This window comes from Oryctolagus cuniculus, chromosome 2 (assembly GCF_051225735.1).
Source record: "Oryctolagus cuniculus isolate XC-2025 breed Fujian yellow rabbit chromosome 2, ASM5122573v1, whole genome shotgun sequence".
Lineage (NCBI taxonomy): Eukaryota > Metazoa > Chordata > Mammalia > Lagomorpha > Leporidae > Oryctolagus > Oryctolagus cuniculus.
Genome location: NC_142868.1, coordinates 151,336,967 through 151,352,390, shown reverse-complemented (window position 1 = coordinate 151,352,390; position 15,424 = coordinate 151,336,967). Strand labels below are relative to the sequence as shown.

The window sequence follows — 15,424 nt, the reverse complement described above, 5'->3', positions numbered from 1 at the left end:
AAATATGTAAAAGCCTACTACTAGTGGGATTAGTTTGAAACTACATAAGTGTCTTTAGAGCTTGAGGTTTTATTAATGAGATGGCCTGTGAACTGGTACTCATGTGGCTGTTGGATTATTTTGCTGGGATAAACTAGCTTAGTCTGTTTTATGCTGCTGTAACACAGTACCACAGACTGTGTAATTTGTAATAATCAGAAATTGACTGACTCAGTTCTAGAGGTTGGAAGTCCGAGATGGCGGGATCAGCACGTGGTGAGCAGCTGTTTCCCGTATCATCCGTGGCTGACAGTGGAAGGGCAAGAGCAAGAAGGGGACTTAGCTCACCCTGTTGCGATGGCACCAATCTTAGCCAACAGGGCAGAGTCCTCATGGCCTGAACACTTCTTAAATAGCAATTAAATTGTAACAAAATCCACTGCCTGCCTGCCCCTCCTGACTCTAGCTTCCTGATAATGCACATCCTGGGACGCAACAGGGATGGTTCGAGTGATTGGGTTCCTGCCACCCACTTGGGAGAACTGGATAAATTCCTGTCTCCCAGCTCCATCTCTGCCAGTCCAAGCCACTGTGAGCATTTGCAGAAGGAGCCAGTGGATGGGGTAGCTTGCTCGCTCTCTCTCTGCCTCTCAAATAAAATAAATTTCAACATAGGTTTTCGAAGAGACAAACATTCAAACCTCAGCATACACTAACATCTATAAACCCATGCCACTGTAGACTTCCAAATGATTTTCCTTCTGTGTAGTCTGGAGATGATGTAGCTTGTATTAGAATGAACCATGGCTAGGCTTTATTTTCTACCCTAAAATTTTGAAGATGTCACAACATTTCATCTAATCAAAACCACTCGGGGATTTGACAAACCTTACACAGTTGCAGCTATCCATGATAAGTCTTTAATAAAGCACAATAACCACTGTAATATACAGGCAATTTCAAGGATAGATGTTTCCCTAGAGAACGGAAACTGCTTCAGAAAACAAAGGGAAATACACAGTTTAATATTTTGATTGTAGTATTTTTAGACTAGCAAGGAAAAAAAATGAGCCCCTTATATAATTACATGCATTTCAGGTAAGTTGAACTGAAATCAAGTCAAGGAAATTGTCTAAGGAAACTATCAAGTTATTGCAAAGGTAAATCCATCAAGAATATCTAAAGTCAGGAAGAAAAAAAATAATTTGTTTTTTAACTGTGTAAGTAGTTTGATATCCTTCATGATTAAAATATCCAAGAATGGAATCACTTTGGGACACCAGGAATGAAACAAAATCTTTTAATATACTTAGATTTGACTAATCCTTAGTGTTACGGGCTAAGTTTACTATGTTTTGGACTTCAGTTCTGTCATCTGCAAAATGAGGCAGAGGCTTGGGGGACAAGTTGGATTACCAAAACCCTAAGGCACATTTCACCCCTAAAATTGGAATTCTTCAGAAGATGCAGCATTTAGCAAAAATCCTGTGCATGTTCCTTATGCTTGCGTAATTGCAGCTAGTGCTATGAACTTCTATGTGTAAAGTGAAAGAAAAAGGTGTGTGTAGCTAAGTGGTTTCTGCTTTGAAAATGTGCCCAAAGTTTACTCAAAGAACATCTTGAGAGCCGGCGCCGTGGCTCACTAGGCTAATCCTCCGCCTAGCGGCGCCGGCACACCGGGTTCTAGTCCTGGTTGGGGCGCCGGATTCTGTCCCGGTTGCCCCTCTTCCAGGCCAGCCCTCTGCTGTGGCCAGGGAGTGCAGTGGAGGATGGCCCAGGTGCTTGGGCCCTGCACCCCATGGGAGACCAGGAAAAGCACCTGGCTCCTGGCTCCTGCCATCGGATCAGCGCAGTGTGCTGGCCGCAGCGCGCCGGCCGCGGCGGCCATTGGAGGGTGAACCAACTGCAAAGGAAGACCTTTCTCTCTGTCTCTCTCTCTCACTGTCCACTCTGCCTGTCAAAAAAAAAAAAAAAAAATCTTGAGAATGTTCTTGTATTTCCATATTGACATTGTTTGTTTCACAGTGCCTTTCTAATGTCTAGTTTCCAGGATGGAAAGAGCAATGAAATACCTTTCAAAGAGGTGAAAAGCGCCAGTTTCCACCTGGAGGACTGGGATTTGAAGTTGGCTTGTGCGGATCTGTGATTGTGGGACACAAACTCAGCTTTGCTCCTGTGACCTTAGCAAGTCCCTTTCTCTTCCATCAGATCTTCCTTTCCCCCGTCTCTGTTCACAGTAGGGTCATTCTTGGCTTCTGGGCCTTGTCTGTTCTATGGCACCAGTAGTATTTCTCTAGTCTATCAAAATTCTGTTGATCCATTTTAAACTTGAGTTTCTCTTTCATAAGAACTACAATTAATTCTGGTCTCTTCCTTTTTTCCTGTTACATATGATTTAGCATTGAATTTCATATTATCTTACTGGATTTAAAACTTTTTCCCAGCCGGCGCCGCGGCTCACTAGGCTAATCCTCCACCTAGCGGCGCCAGCACACCGGGTTCTAGTCCCGGTGGGGGCGCCGGATTCTGTCCCGGTTGCCCCTCTTCCAGGCCAGCTCTCTGCTGTGGCCCAGGAGTGCAGTGGAGGATGGCCCAAGTACTTGGGCCCTGCGCCCAATGGGAGACCAGGAGAAGCACCTGGCTCCTGCCATCGGATCAACGTGGTGCACCGGCCGCAGCGCGCCGGCCGCGGCGGCCATTGGAGGGTGAACCAACGGCAAAGGAAGACCTTTCTCTCTGTCTCTCTCTCTCTGTCACTGTCCACTCTGCCTGTCAAAAAAAAAAAAAAAAAATTCCCCCTCTTACTTCCCTACAACTAGTTCTGTATTTCTTGAAGATAGTCATCCTCAGATACACAGTATGTATTTGTGTGCTTAACAGCAAAGAATTTGGCTAGTGTTGGTATTCTTCTGGAACTTGATTCTCAGAATTCTAGAAGCTGAAATGGGATCCTGAAATCTCACTTTTATAAACTTGGCAGCCACATGCACAATAGGTAATGGTCAGTTAAAATAACAGCACATCCCTGTGCACTCTTATGGTAAGAAGCATGCCAAGTTTTGTCACATACTTCTCGTAGATCAATGTCTAGGTGCCCTTGTGTTCCCTGCTTATTATGAGAGAATGGATTATTTTCTAGCTGACACCCTGGAGAAAGGAATTAAAAAGGAAGAATAAAAAGCAGCATTGAGCAGATGTGGTCAAATACTCATGTGTTCCAGGACCTCAGTGGCGTTTTCTGTCTTACTCAGTAAGAAGATTCTACCCAGTTATTTCTAGTGATCTTTTAGGACTGGGATATGGATTGTGACGTAACTGTTTTCAAAGTGTGGAGTTTTTGTACTCAATCCTATTCCATGTTATTTAAAAATCATATACTCATTTTCTATCCCATTAATAGTTATGTAATCCTAGTCAGGCTCAAACAATGTATAGTACAGTAACAATTCAACCATGAAAACCCAACAACACATATTTTTCTTTCATGGTATAGCTGGTGAGTTTTTTTTGTTTTTTTGTTTTTTTTTTTTTTTTAGCTCTTTGTATATAGATTCAGGAATCCAGTGCTGATCAAACAGTACATTCCAGAGAAGTGTTTTCTACTCCATTTCAAGTAAAGGACAATGCAATTCCTCACTGAACCCAGTAACAGCCTGAATATTCTTACTTATACTTCAGGAATTCTTTCGACTTTTTTTTTTTTTTTTGAAATTTATTTTAATTTGAAAAAGTACAGAGCGAGGGAGAGAAAGTGATTTTCCATCCTCTGGTTCACGCCCAAGATAGCTGCAATGATCAGGGCATGGCCAGGCAGAAGCCAGCAGTCTTCTATGTCTCCCATGTGGCTAGCAAGGGCCCAAACACTTGGGCCATCTTCCAATGCTTTTCCAACCATATGCAGGGAGCTGGGCCAGAAGTGGAATAACCGGGACATGAACTTGCATCCAGAGAGGATGCTAGCATTGCAGGTGGTGTCTTTACCAGCTAAGCCATGATCCTGGCCCGTAATTCCTCCCATTTTGTTTCTCCTAGGAGAGTACTGTTAATTTGAGATGTCTGTTAATTGTTAGGCAATAATTGCAACAGAGGTAAGAGCTTGCAGCAATTAGTGGGACCTTCTGGAACATAGTACTTGAGTTTGTAATACTAAAAGGGAATTTATATTCTGAGAATGTTGTTAATACTTAGGACAACTGGCCTTCTCTTCCTCCCAACCCCAGGACAGTGTTTGACACAAAATGGTGACATAATATTTATTTGTTGAATGAATGAGCTCCAAACTTCCTTAACTTTATCTTCACTGCCTGTTCATTTTGTTTTGTTCTGTTTTTAAATCTCTTCCTGGCCCAGCCCATGTTTGTAGTAAATGATTTGGAATAAAGATTTGGACTTGATCTTTTACAATCCAACATTAAAAATGGGAGTTGGGAAATATTTTCCAAAGTCAGGAATTTTCCCCTTTTTTTCTTGAGCTATTTTCATAATTTAGGGAAGAATCTTAGTGATAGCACCAAATATGTAAACTTCAAACATTTAAAAGAGAAACAAATTACAGTGCTGGAGATAGTCACTGATTCACAACAAATTTTAATCTGTGGCACTTTTATATCACCTGAATCATTCTGTATAGTCCTTTCAGCCATTTTAAGTGTTACAGCCTCAGAGTCAGTGCAGTATAGGGATAATAAATGATAACGTGTTAGTTGTGAACAAAGGAGAAAATACTTTTTTGTGTGTGGTTTAATTAAAATATTGCCGATCCACTTTTCATTTGGGCAGCACTTATGAAGTGGTTGTTTTTCTAGAGAGACTAGGGCTGGCAAGACTTGTAAATCAGGCAATCTACATTCATATCTTGATGAACTGCAAATCACTTATTCATTTGCTAGAGAAACATAGAATCATGAAATTGATAATTTTGTTATGCGCTTTTTTTCCCTTTGAAAGAGTCTATAAAGTAGTTTTAACATTTGACTATGCTGAAAAAATGAAAGCAGGTCTCTGCAAATGTCTTCAGTTTCCTTTACCTTGTGATTCTGTCTTCTTAAATGAGGGATGCTCAAGGCTAATCCCATTCATGTGAGATTACTGTGTCCTTATTAATGACAGTGAAGGGCTTTCTGCAAACCTTTTATGAAAACAGGCATGCTGTAAACTGGTCAGGGATGAGCTTAACTGTTCCATTTATGAATTAAGGACTGGTACTTCTTACATATTTTAGAATACAGAAAGTTAATTTGTTGCTTTAGAAGTCAGAAAAATGGAATTTGCATTCACCTAAACAATTTCCATGTAAGAATAACAAAATAATTTTTGCATGATTAATATCAGGTGCAGATATTAATTTGCATCAATATCCCATCCTAACTTGAATTGTTAAGGGCTCTAAATACTTTTATCTTGAACACTACCATCATGCCTTTTGCTTTTGTGTTTCTGAGGCTAAGGAGCATGAACACAAAGTTCTGCTGCGGTAATACTAACCATGGAAATATGTTCTGAGAAATTCTACTGCCATGTACCTTTCATTATACCTGAAATACGTTTGTCCTTGGGTAATGAATTAGTTGCCCCTATGTTGCTGTGTGATGCACTTGGATGCACATAGCTGCTATCAGATTGTTCCCAAAATGAAACTCTACTTTCTTCTACCCATGATCATTTTTTTATGACAGAAAATTATAAAGTTGAGACTGGGTATGGAAAAGAAACTGATCATGATGGTGATATTTGACTTTCAGCACATGTGTGAGCTTCTGAAAAAATAAAAACAAGAATAAATTCTACAGGCCGGTGCCGCGGCTCAATAGGCTAATCCTCTGCCTGTGGCGCCGGCACCCCGGGTTCTAGTCCCGGTCGGGGCGCCGGATTCTGTCCCGGTTGCTCCTCTTCCAGTCCAGCTCTCTGCTGTGGCCCGGGAGTGCAGTGGAGGATGGCCCAAGTCCTTGGGCCCTGCACCTGCATGGGAGACTGGGAGAAGCACCTGGCTCCTGGCTTCAGATCAGTGTGGTGCGCCGGCCGCAGTGCACCAGCCAGAGCAGCCATTGGGGGGTGAACCAACGGAAAAGGAAGACCTTTTTCTCTGTCTCTCTCACTGTCCACTCTGCCTGTCAAAATAAATAAATAAATAAATTCTAGGTCTTCCTCTGGTTTATCTAAAGATTTGGGGAAAATCTGGGTCTTTGTCTCATTCATGCAAGATAAAAACCCAGCCTAAATCTAAATGGTTAGCCCTGGCATAGCTGTTCTCTGAATTAGAGTTAATATCTGTAGAATTATGAGAACAAATACTGCAAAGAGTTGGAACATTTATGAGGAAAATGAAGGTAACTAAATATTTAAAATGTTTTTCTTGTATTCTATTTTTAATAGGATCTTGTAGTTTATTTTGGTTAGAGTGTATACAAAATCTAGTGTGTGGGATGACTCATTTAAAATTCACAAAGTCCAACATAAGGAGGAAAGAGGGAAACATTGTCCTCATGATACCTGATGTTCTGAAAGCTGGTTGAGTGTGTAAAAGCCTACAGTTTTACCTCCTATAAACTTCTCTGATACTTATTAATACTGTATGATTGTTCAAAACTGTAGTTTCAATGGTTTCTGTTCTTGTTTTTCGGGGAGAGGGGAGGGCGGTTACTACTTTGTTTTTCTTAAGTAATAGTATGTAGTCACTACCTAATTTGAATATGTCAAACCAGAAATGCCCTTGAGAGTTCACCAAATAAGAGATGTGTGGATAATGTGAGTTCTTTCTTTTCAATTTTAGAATCAACCTTGTCCTATGTTAGGCAGCTGGAGGCAAGAGTAAGACAGCTGGAGGAAGAGAATCGCATGCTGCCCCAGGTGGGTGACTTCCAGAAGCTCATAGCTAGTCAGTATCATTTGAGTTGTAGCATTTTATTTGGAATTTAAAGTCTCAGTGACATTTCTCCTTTAAGTGTTCAAAATCATTTTGTTAACAGCCATTCATCAATGTATAGTGTGATTATGTTCCATGATAGCCATCATATTACCCAGATTTCTAAGTTTACACTGAAGGGTTCAGTTGTCCAAAATAAGAATGTGAAGTAAGTTTAAAAGAAAGACAGAAGAACTCAAAGGGGTTTAAAAATGAAGATACTTCCATGTCGTCACTCACATACATCAAATGTGTAGTTGGTGGATATAGAAAAGGGTCTCATTTACATGGAAAACTTGTTAATTTATGAGCTAGGTAACGTTGTAGGTAGTTTGAAAGTTTCAAATTTAATTAAAATTAGTAATTCCTAGTATTCTTTGTGGTATAATGGAATTCCTTCAGTGTAATACAGTGATATCAGCAATTGACAGTTTTTACTTTGGGACTTGATTTGTTTTCTCTGAGTGTAAAATGGCACCTTTTCTGGGATATTTAATGTATTATCATATATTTCATTTCAAAGATGGTTTTTGTATTCTGTTACATTGGTGAAAATGATGGGCTTTTTAAGGTAGTAGTTTTCAGAAAATGTTTTGAATAGTTGAACAAATCTAATGATTTTATTAGTTTCCTTTATGGCATGCACATAATAATGTATTATATATTTTATACAAAGGGGTTTTCTGAACAGTTAGTCACTAGTGTTCATTCTTTCCACATTCTGGCAATGACTTTTATCTTTTAACTAGCTAATGTAAAGTCACCATCTAAAAAACTAGTAAACAGTAGTTTAAATACAGACAGACTAGTTATATTTCAAGAGGTGAGATTAAAACATTAAGGTAAATATTCTTTGGAAAGACACTAGAGTTCTTTTCAATCTTTTTTTTTTTTTTTAAACTACCCATGTTCATTAATGATGATTTGGGCTATCAGTTCCTGTGTGTAAGAATGCTTTTTTCTTTTTCCCATTGCCCAATAAATTGCCTAGAAATCATGAAATTAAATGAACCTAGTCTCCTTCCTCAAAACTGTACATATGTTAAAATTCAAGGTGACACAAGGGGTTATTTACATCACATAATAAAATACTAGTAGTAGGAATTTTTGTTCTTTGTTCTTGTTTACTGTTCCCTTATTTTCAAAATGTTTGTCTTTTTATGCCTTTTATATTAGGTCCACAGTAAACCTCACTAGGGCCTTTGACTGAAAATGTCTACCTTCTTTCCTGTTATAAAGAACGCTAAAAAATAGTTAATTATACATAGTTATACCACCTATCAGGCAACTGAAATGTCAAAGAAATAAAATAGAAGAAAACCCACAAGAAATATATGTTTCTTGGTTTCCCTCTGAGTGGGCATTATGGCTTACATCCCACATTGAAATGCCAGTAAGTGTGCCCTCTTATTAAAAATCAGGCATAAAAATATGAAAATAAATAGGAAAATTTTTAAAGTCTGAAAGTATTGAAGGACAATCAGAAGAATCAACTATCTTTGATATATACATGTATAACTTAAATGCCTAATACCTGCATAGTTAAGAATAGGAGCGATTAAACAACTTATCACTTAAAGTCTTCAATTATATGCTTTCAAATGCATTCCTGTTTTTGCTATCAAGAAATGATGCCTTGTTTCATTTTCTTTTCCCTCTCAGAAATGGCTAAGCAAGATCAGGTTTTATGTAAGTTAAGATGTTATTGATGTGGGATGCATCTTTCTTATATGTGCTACTACAAAGGGAAAAATGTTGTCAATTATATTTTGTCAGATTATTTTTGATCTCAGAGATGTTAAAAATGGGTAGTTTATATTTTAGATTTAATAAATAGCTATAATTGGAGTGTTTCATTCATTTATAGCTAAGGTAGATATGATGGAATCAACAGATACACCTACTTTGTAAATACAAACTGACATGAACAAAATTATTAGATGAGCCCTAGGATGGAACATGATACATGGATCTTAGAACAGTGGGAATAGATAAATGGAATTTTTATGGAAGGCTAAAACTTTGGATGGCTTGCACAGAGCCATCTATAACTTATTCTTAGATATTATTAGTACTATTAAAAATGATGTATAATGTGATTTCCCTGCAGAAATGATTTTTCACTGCATCATGTTAGCTAATTTACAAGGTCAATTCAATGCGACAAGCTGACATTCCTGCATAAATTAGCCTCAGTATTTGAATACTTGATTTTTAATTATAAGAAGCTGTACACTGTGCCTTGATTGGAAAGCTATCCTTTTTACTCCCAGCTTTACATATAATGATATGTCCATTTGTCTTAGAATAAACAGAAACAAGAATATAGATGGCAACTGGAATCCTAAGTGTATCAGATGTCTACTGCAGTAGTGGGTGATCAGGTTCTTTATTGATAGTTTAGGCTAATTATATGAAGCACCCAAAGCATTGTTCTGAAGGACCAACCATCTTTCCTTAATGCTTACCTTTATTCTGTATATAAAACTGGGTATAATAAGCAGAATTTTGCCATATAAAAGACAAGGGTGTAATGCTTGTGATTATTTTGATTATTTTGTGGTTCTTCAAAGGCCTTATGCCTTATGCCCATGCACAGCTATCAAGTCCCAAAATGAAGAGCTCTTTAGTCAAGAACAGATGGAGAAAGATGGTGCAAATTGAGTTGGTTCTGCCCAGTGGTGAAGAGGAGCCCACAGGAAGTGCAGGTGGAGTGTCAGCTGAGCTGCCAAGGCAGGTCAGCATGTGGCAAGTACAGTGTGCTTTGCTCTGCTGAGGTGACTGCAATGTCCCACAGGAATCACTGGGCTGCACTTTGAATCCAGTTTGTGAATGCAACATTTCCCAAGTATACTAAGTAAGAACAGTTTTATTATTTTTAGGGACTGCAGTATTATTTGCTAGCTATTAGTATTTGAAAAGAACGTGCTTTTTAAAAATTGACACAAATGGTACTTAAATGTCACATAAGTTAGAGTGTTCTTTGAGTGCTCAAAAAAACTAATGTGAACAGTTTTTAGAAAACATTTAAAAACATTACAAAGGATTGCGTATACCCTCTCATGAAATCTACAATGTTAAAACTGTTCAGATTGGTCTATCAGTTCTAGTATGTGTGTGTTTATTGTCTTCTGAACCCAAAATGAAGACTGTTATTTAAATAAATCCAGTTTCTATGTATGAAATGTTAATAACATTTGAATTGAAAAATAGTGGCCACCTCTGCGGCTCAATAGGCTAATCCTCCACATGCGGCGCCGGCACACCGGGTTCTGAACCAGTTGCCCCTCTTTCAGGCCAGCTCTCTGCTGTGGCCCGGGAGTGCAGTGGAGGATGGCCCAAGTGATTGGTCCCTGCACCCGCATGGGAGACCAGGAGAAGCACTTGGCTCGTTGCTTTGGATCAGTGCGATGCGCTGGCCGCAGCGCGCCGGCCACGGCGGCCATTGGAGGGTGAACCAACGGCAAAGGAAGACCTTTCTCTCTGTCTCTCTCTCTCACTGTCCACTCTGCCTGTCAAAAGAAAAATAGTGACCCACAATAATATAAGTAGCATGTATAAGTGACTTTATGGTATAAAATTATGGTTTTTATATGCACCTATGTTCTATATACACTTATAAAACAAATACATTCTCTGGATAATGAGTTGTAGATTTTGAGAGCAGGGTAGAACCTTACATATCACATAAGGACAATTTCCTTTTAAATCAAGACATATCAGGTTAACAGAGGTTAGGTGTGTTGTCATGATCAGATAACTAATTAAGGATGAACTCAAGCCAAGATATCAGCTGATCTGGTATTCTTTCTAGCAGTGTCTCCAGTAGTCACAGCATCCATTAATGTAATTCAGGATAATTAAGCCACTAAATCTGTTTTCATCTTACTGTCAAATTCAGTTTCTTCAATATTTATCCAGAAAATTAACATTAGATCTGTTTAGCCATTTAAGATTTGTTAGACATTTATTCTATTACTGTTTCAAAGGGATTAACATTCTATTTTTCTTAAAGCAATAGTATCTCTTATAAATAAAAACTGTATATTTTATAGGGTGTCTTCTCCCCAACATATTTCCAAAAGAATTTGAATCTTAAAGTTTTTTAAAGGTAGAGTTGAGAGAGAGAGAGAGAGAGAGAGAGAGAGAGATCTTCCATCTGCTAGTTCACTCTCCAAATGGCCACCAAGGCAGGAGACAGGAGCTTCTTGCTGGTCTCCCTCATGGGTGCAAGGGTCCTAGCACTTGGGCCATCCTCCTCTGCTTTGCCTGGCACATTAACAGGGAGCTGTATTAGATGTGGAGCAGCTAGGGCTGGAGCCGGCTTCTGTATGGGATGCTGGCACTGCAGACAGCTTAACCCACTACGCCACAACACTGACCTTTAAAGTTTATACATAACACAAAATACGCATATCTGCATAGAAAATTCATGCTTAATAGAATTTGATTAGAGAGGCTTTTCTGTTCAGAGTAAAATGGAGGTGGGTGGTTGAAGGGAACAAAGTGGTGATTTTAAAGTTGAGATGTGATTTTAAAGCCACGTTCAAAATCTTATTTAAATTTCTCTACTCATTTCGTTGTCCTTTTTTCATGGTCAAAAGCACTTTGTAATCTACAGCCAGTATGTTTCTGTGCTGCATTGCAGTTAAGAATTCTATTCAACTAGGAAGTATTTTGTTTCCATTTATTTTCTTTATTTGAAAGGCAGAGTTATTAGGGGGAAGGAGGGCGGGGAAGAGAGCTTCCATCCATTGGTTCACTCCCTAAATGGCCACAACCGCCAGGGTTGGACCAGGCAGAAGCCCAGAGCTTCATCTGAGACTCTGGCTTTGGTGCAGGGACCCAAGGACTTGGGCTATCCTCTGCTGCTTTCTCAGACACATCAGCAGATAGCTGGAACAGAAGTAGAGCAACTGAGACTTGAACTGGCGCCTATATGGGATGCCAGCATTGCAGACAGCGGCTTAACCCGCTACACCACTATGCTGGCCCCTAGAAAATATTTTTAAGTGGAAGGTACAGGATATCTACCTGATGACTTTATTGCAAATAACTAATACTGCCCTTTGAAGATATTTATTATTATTCAGATCTAGCCCTGGGGTAAGATGATTATTACTTCTTTTAACTATTCTCATCTATCCCATAATGGCTTTGGGTTTTGCATCTTGAAGAGGGCTAGCGCAGTTTGCTGCAGCTCCAAAGTCAATTCAGTGCATTTTTTAAAAGTCCTATTGAGAAAACTGTTCCCTTTGATCAAATGCTCTGGCACCAACATGTGCTTGGCCAAGCACTGTAGCTGCTTCGTGCTTCAGAGACCCTCCCCAAAACAAACCACCCACCTCTTGAGACTGGCATTTGAGAGCCAGTTTTCCGAAGCCATGATGGCACCTGGAACTTTGCTGTCTTACTCCTGCCCGTGTGCTCTGCTTCTGCTGTTTGAAAGGCCATGTGCTGTGTGAAAGGCAGGACCCTGGGATTACCACTGAGTGGGCCCCTTTCAGCAAATGTTTCTATTTCTGTTGTGCTAGCACACACAAAAGAGGCTAATTTTAGGAATGGAAATGAAAAATCTTGCTTGCCTGTAATTTGGTCACAATGTGAACTCACAATGTAGTCTTTCAGTGCCTTGGGAAGGAGGCAGGGCTGTTTGCAGAGCCGTTTGGGAACAAAGGAAAAGAGCCTGTCACCCTTGCCAGAAGGGCTAAGAAGGATACACAGGAGCTAGGGAAATCAAGCTTCTCACTTCCATGGCAACACAGCCTGGATCCCGCATCACGGCTCCGAGGTGCTCCCTCACCTCGCCTGGGTTCTCATGCAGAAATTGCCATCAGGCTGGGCATAGATGGGAGTGGGTGGAACTTCTGCAGTGTGTAGATTCCCTTAGGAGCTTTTTCTTTGCCTTTTTTTTTTTTTTTGCCATAAAAATAGTTAGGCATTGTTTTTGTTCTTTCTGCTTTTCATATTCTTTGACATTATGTTTTTGCCAATTCGTTTTATCTTACAAGGCCACAAATACATGGCTTTTTAGCATTGGAATTGCTGGGGGAAAGAAAATCAGGAACAGTTACACAAAAAAACACTCAGAGTATTCTTTCCAGGATGCCTAAACCAGCACGTGTGTTCTTCCACTGTTACTTGCATAGAAATTACCATTCAGGCACTCATAAGGAGTTACTTGCTAAGAATTATTTTATACCCATGAGTAGCAATACTAATACTAATTGCATAACCTGTGTAGAAGCAGAATGCTACTATTAATAGAAAAAAATAGTTAAATTCATTAAAGGTTGGTTGCTGCTGGAGTCATATTTTTTGGGGGAAAAATGCACTCCACTAGATGAACGGTGCTGTGGATGAGCGTTTTCTTCAAGTTGACATTATCTGATTAAAGAAAATAAAAAGGTTCTTATGTGTAGTTCAGCACAGCCTTCAGGGGCTAGAGGGGAGATCCATGGGAGGTGTGCCTATGATGCAATAGAAGAGTTAAGTAGATATGGAAAAGTTATCCCAGGAAATGCAAATAAATGAGACTAGGTTAAGGGAAAAGCTAACATTTATAGCAGAGAAAATATCAAAGACAGAAAAATTCATAGACAAAATGTCTAAGGAAAGATGGAGACTGAAAGGGAAGGAATTTATAACATTTTTTCTGAGATTTCATGCTTGAGAGTTCTTGTATGAGAATCTGAAATGTGATGAACTTTTTTTTTAAAAGATTTATTTATTTGAAAGAGACAAAGAGGGATACACACACACACACATACACACACACACACAGAGTGAGAGCAGAGAGAGATTTCTACCTGCTGATTCACTGCTCAAATAGGTGCAAGAACCTGAGCACTTGAGCTGTTCTCCACTGCCTTTCCCAGGTGCATTAGCAGGGATATGGATGGGAAGTGGAGCTGCAGGGGCTCAAACCGGCACCGGTACAGGATGCTGGTGCTGAAGGCAGCAACTTAATGCACTGTATCACAGTGCTAGCCCCTAGAACTCTTTATTCTAATGAGAGAATGTAGTTGAAACGGGAATGCAAATGGAAAATACATGCCAGTTCCTAACTTTATTAATAATATAATTGCTGAATTTAAAAGTAGTGAATTGTTTATGGGACTTTTTTAATCAATAATTAATATTTAATAATGTTGCATTTTTAGCCACACTTGGTACATAAATAATTCTAACACTATATTTTAAAATATAGGATTTTATTACTTGCCCTTGACAGAATGCGTCACAGAATCTTATGAACCATATCAGTATCTGGTTTTGCTGTTTAGAAGTATCAAAGAGAATCATAGATATTTGAATGAGAATTAATGTCAAGCATTATTTGGGAAAATTTTGAAGGGGAACTATAACAGAAACTATTATCTTGTAGAATGGCTTTCTAGCCAGATTTCACTTTTTGAAAAATCCAAGATAAAACCAAAAACTAAAAGTTAAAGATCTGTCTTCCTTTTCTAAAAGAGGATAAGGTAACATTTTCACAGAAAGTGGAAAACATAGTGTAAATTTGATTTTAGAATTTATTTATTACAAAATAAATATATATATATAAGAATCAATTAAATGTAATATCATTGAAATATGGATATTCAAAAGACTGTAAGTCCTGACAGCTTGGCTTCATTGAAGCATCGAGGGTCTGTGAGTCCCTTTAGATCCCAGTCTTTGAGCTCTATTTCCTGCTGAAGAGCAGTACCTCTTGGCCTGATGGAAAAGAAGTATCTAAACCAAGCTGTATTCCTCTGGTTGTTCAGGGTTTTTACAAGGAGTACAGGATTTTTTTTTAATCTAAAAGTATTATATGTCCAGTTTCTTTGCTGTAGCTTGAGTAAAGTGAATGTTTCTCAACATAACATATTAAAATGAAATTTGGAACCTCTTAATTGTCTACATATTTCAAATTTAAAATAGATCAATTAAATGCAATACCTATATTGCCTTACTATAAATGTAATATAGGAAACTAGCCATGTCCTTTGACAAAATAAGACAGTTTAAGTGAATAAATTTCTATGTGATTTGAGACTTCCTGAAATTATATTTCAAAAGCTGTCATTGTATGAAAAATAAGCAAAACATAACAGAGCCATGGTTGGGAAACTCAGAAATAATCAGCAATGACTTTGATTAAAAGAGTTACTATGATTTGCTAGAAGGAACACTGAATAGGGATTTCCAGAACTGGTTCTTGGCCTGCTCTTTCCTTACATAGCTGTAAGCCAGGAGCCCACTGTTAGCTCTCTGTGATGTGGAATGCTCTACTCAGCTCTGCAAATCTATGACTTTGCTTTCCTAGAGAACATTTAATGTTCATGTACAATGCTGGATATACAAATAGTACAAATAGATGTGTACTTTTAAATTTGATACTAAAATTCCTTAAAATTAAGACTTTATATATCATTTGAGGCCTTCTATTTACAAGTATCTATTCATGTCTATTGTGGGTTATTCTACACTCTGGGTTCAAATGTTAATAATATTTCATCAGATAGCTATTAAGTCTATGAAGTAGTATACAGTCATGGT

At 38.6% G+C, this 15,424-nt stretch overlaps 1 protein-coding gene across 15 annotated transcripts in view; it reads left to right on the top strand.

The window, feature by feature from the left end:
- The window catches only part of CCDC85A (coiled-coil domain containing 85A), a 226,294-nt gene that overhangs the window by 177,530 nt on the left and 33,340 nt on the right, over positions 1-15,424 (top strand). For 11 of the 15 annotated variants that reach the window (XR_016229356.1, XR_016229357.1, XR_016229362.1 and 8 more), the window contains exon 3: positions 6,749-6,825. The exons of 3 other annotated variants lie outside the window; for them this stretch is intronic. Coding sequence is in view for 7 of the 12 variants with exons in the window: in XM_051838767.3 (XP_051694727.3) it covers positions 6,749-6,825 (77 nt within the window). In the remaining 5 variants the exon portion in view is untranslated. Of the gene's footprint in view, positions 1-6,748; positions 6,826-9,479; positions 9,599-15,424 lie in introns of those variants that run through there. One more of the 15 variants, XR_016229359.1, reaches the window with a different exon arrangement.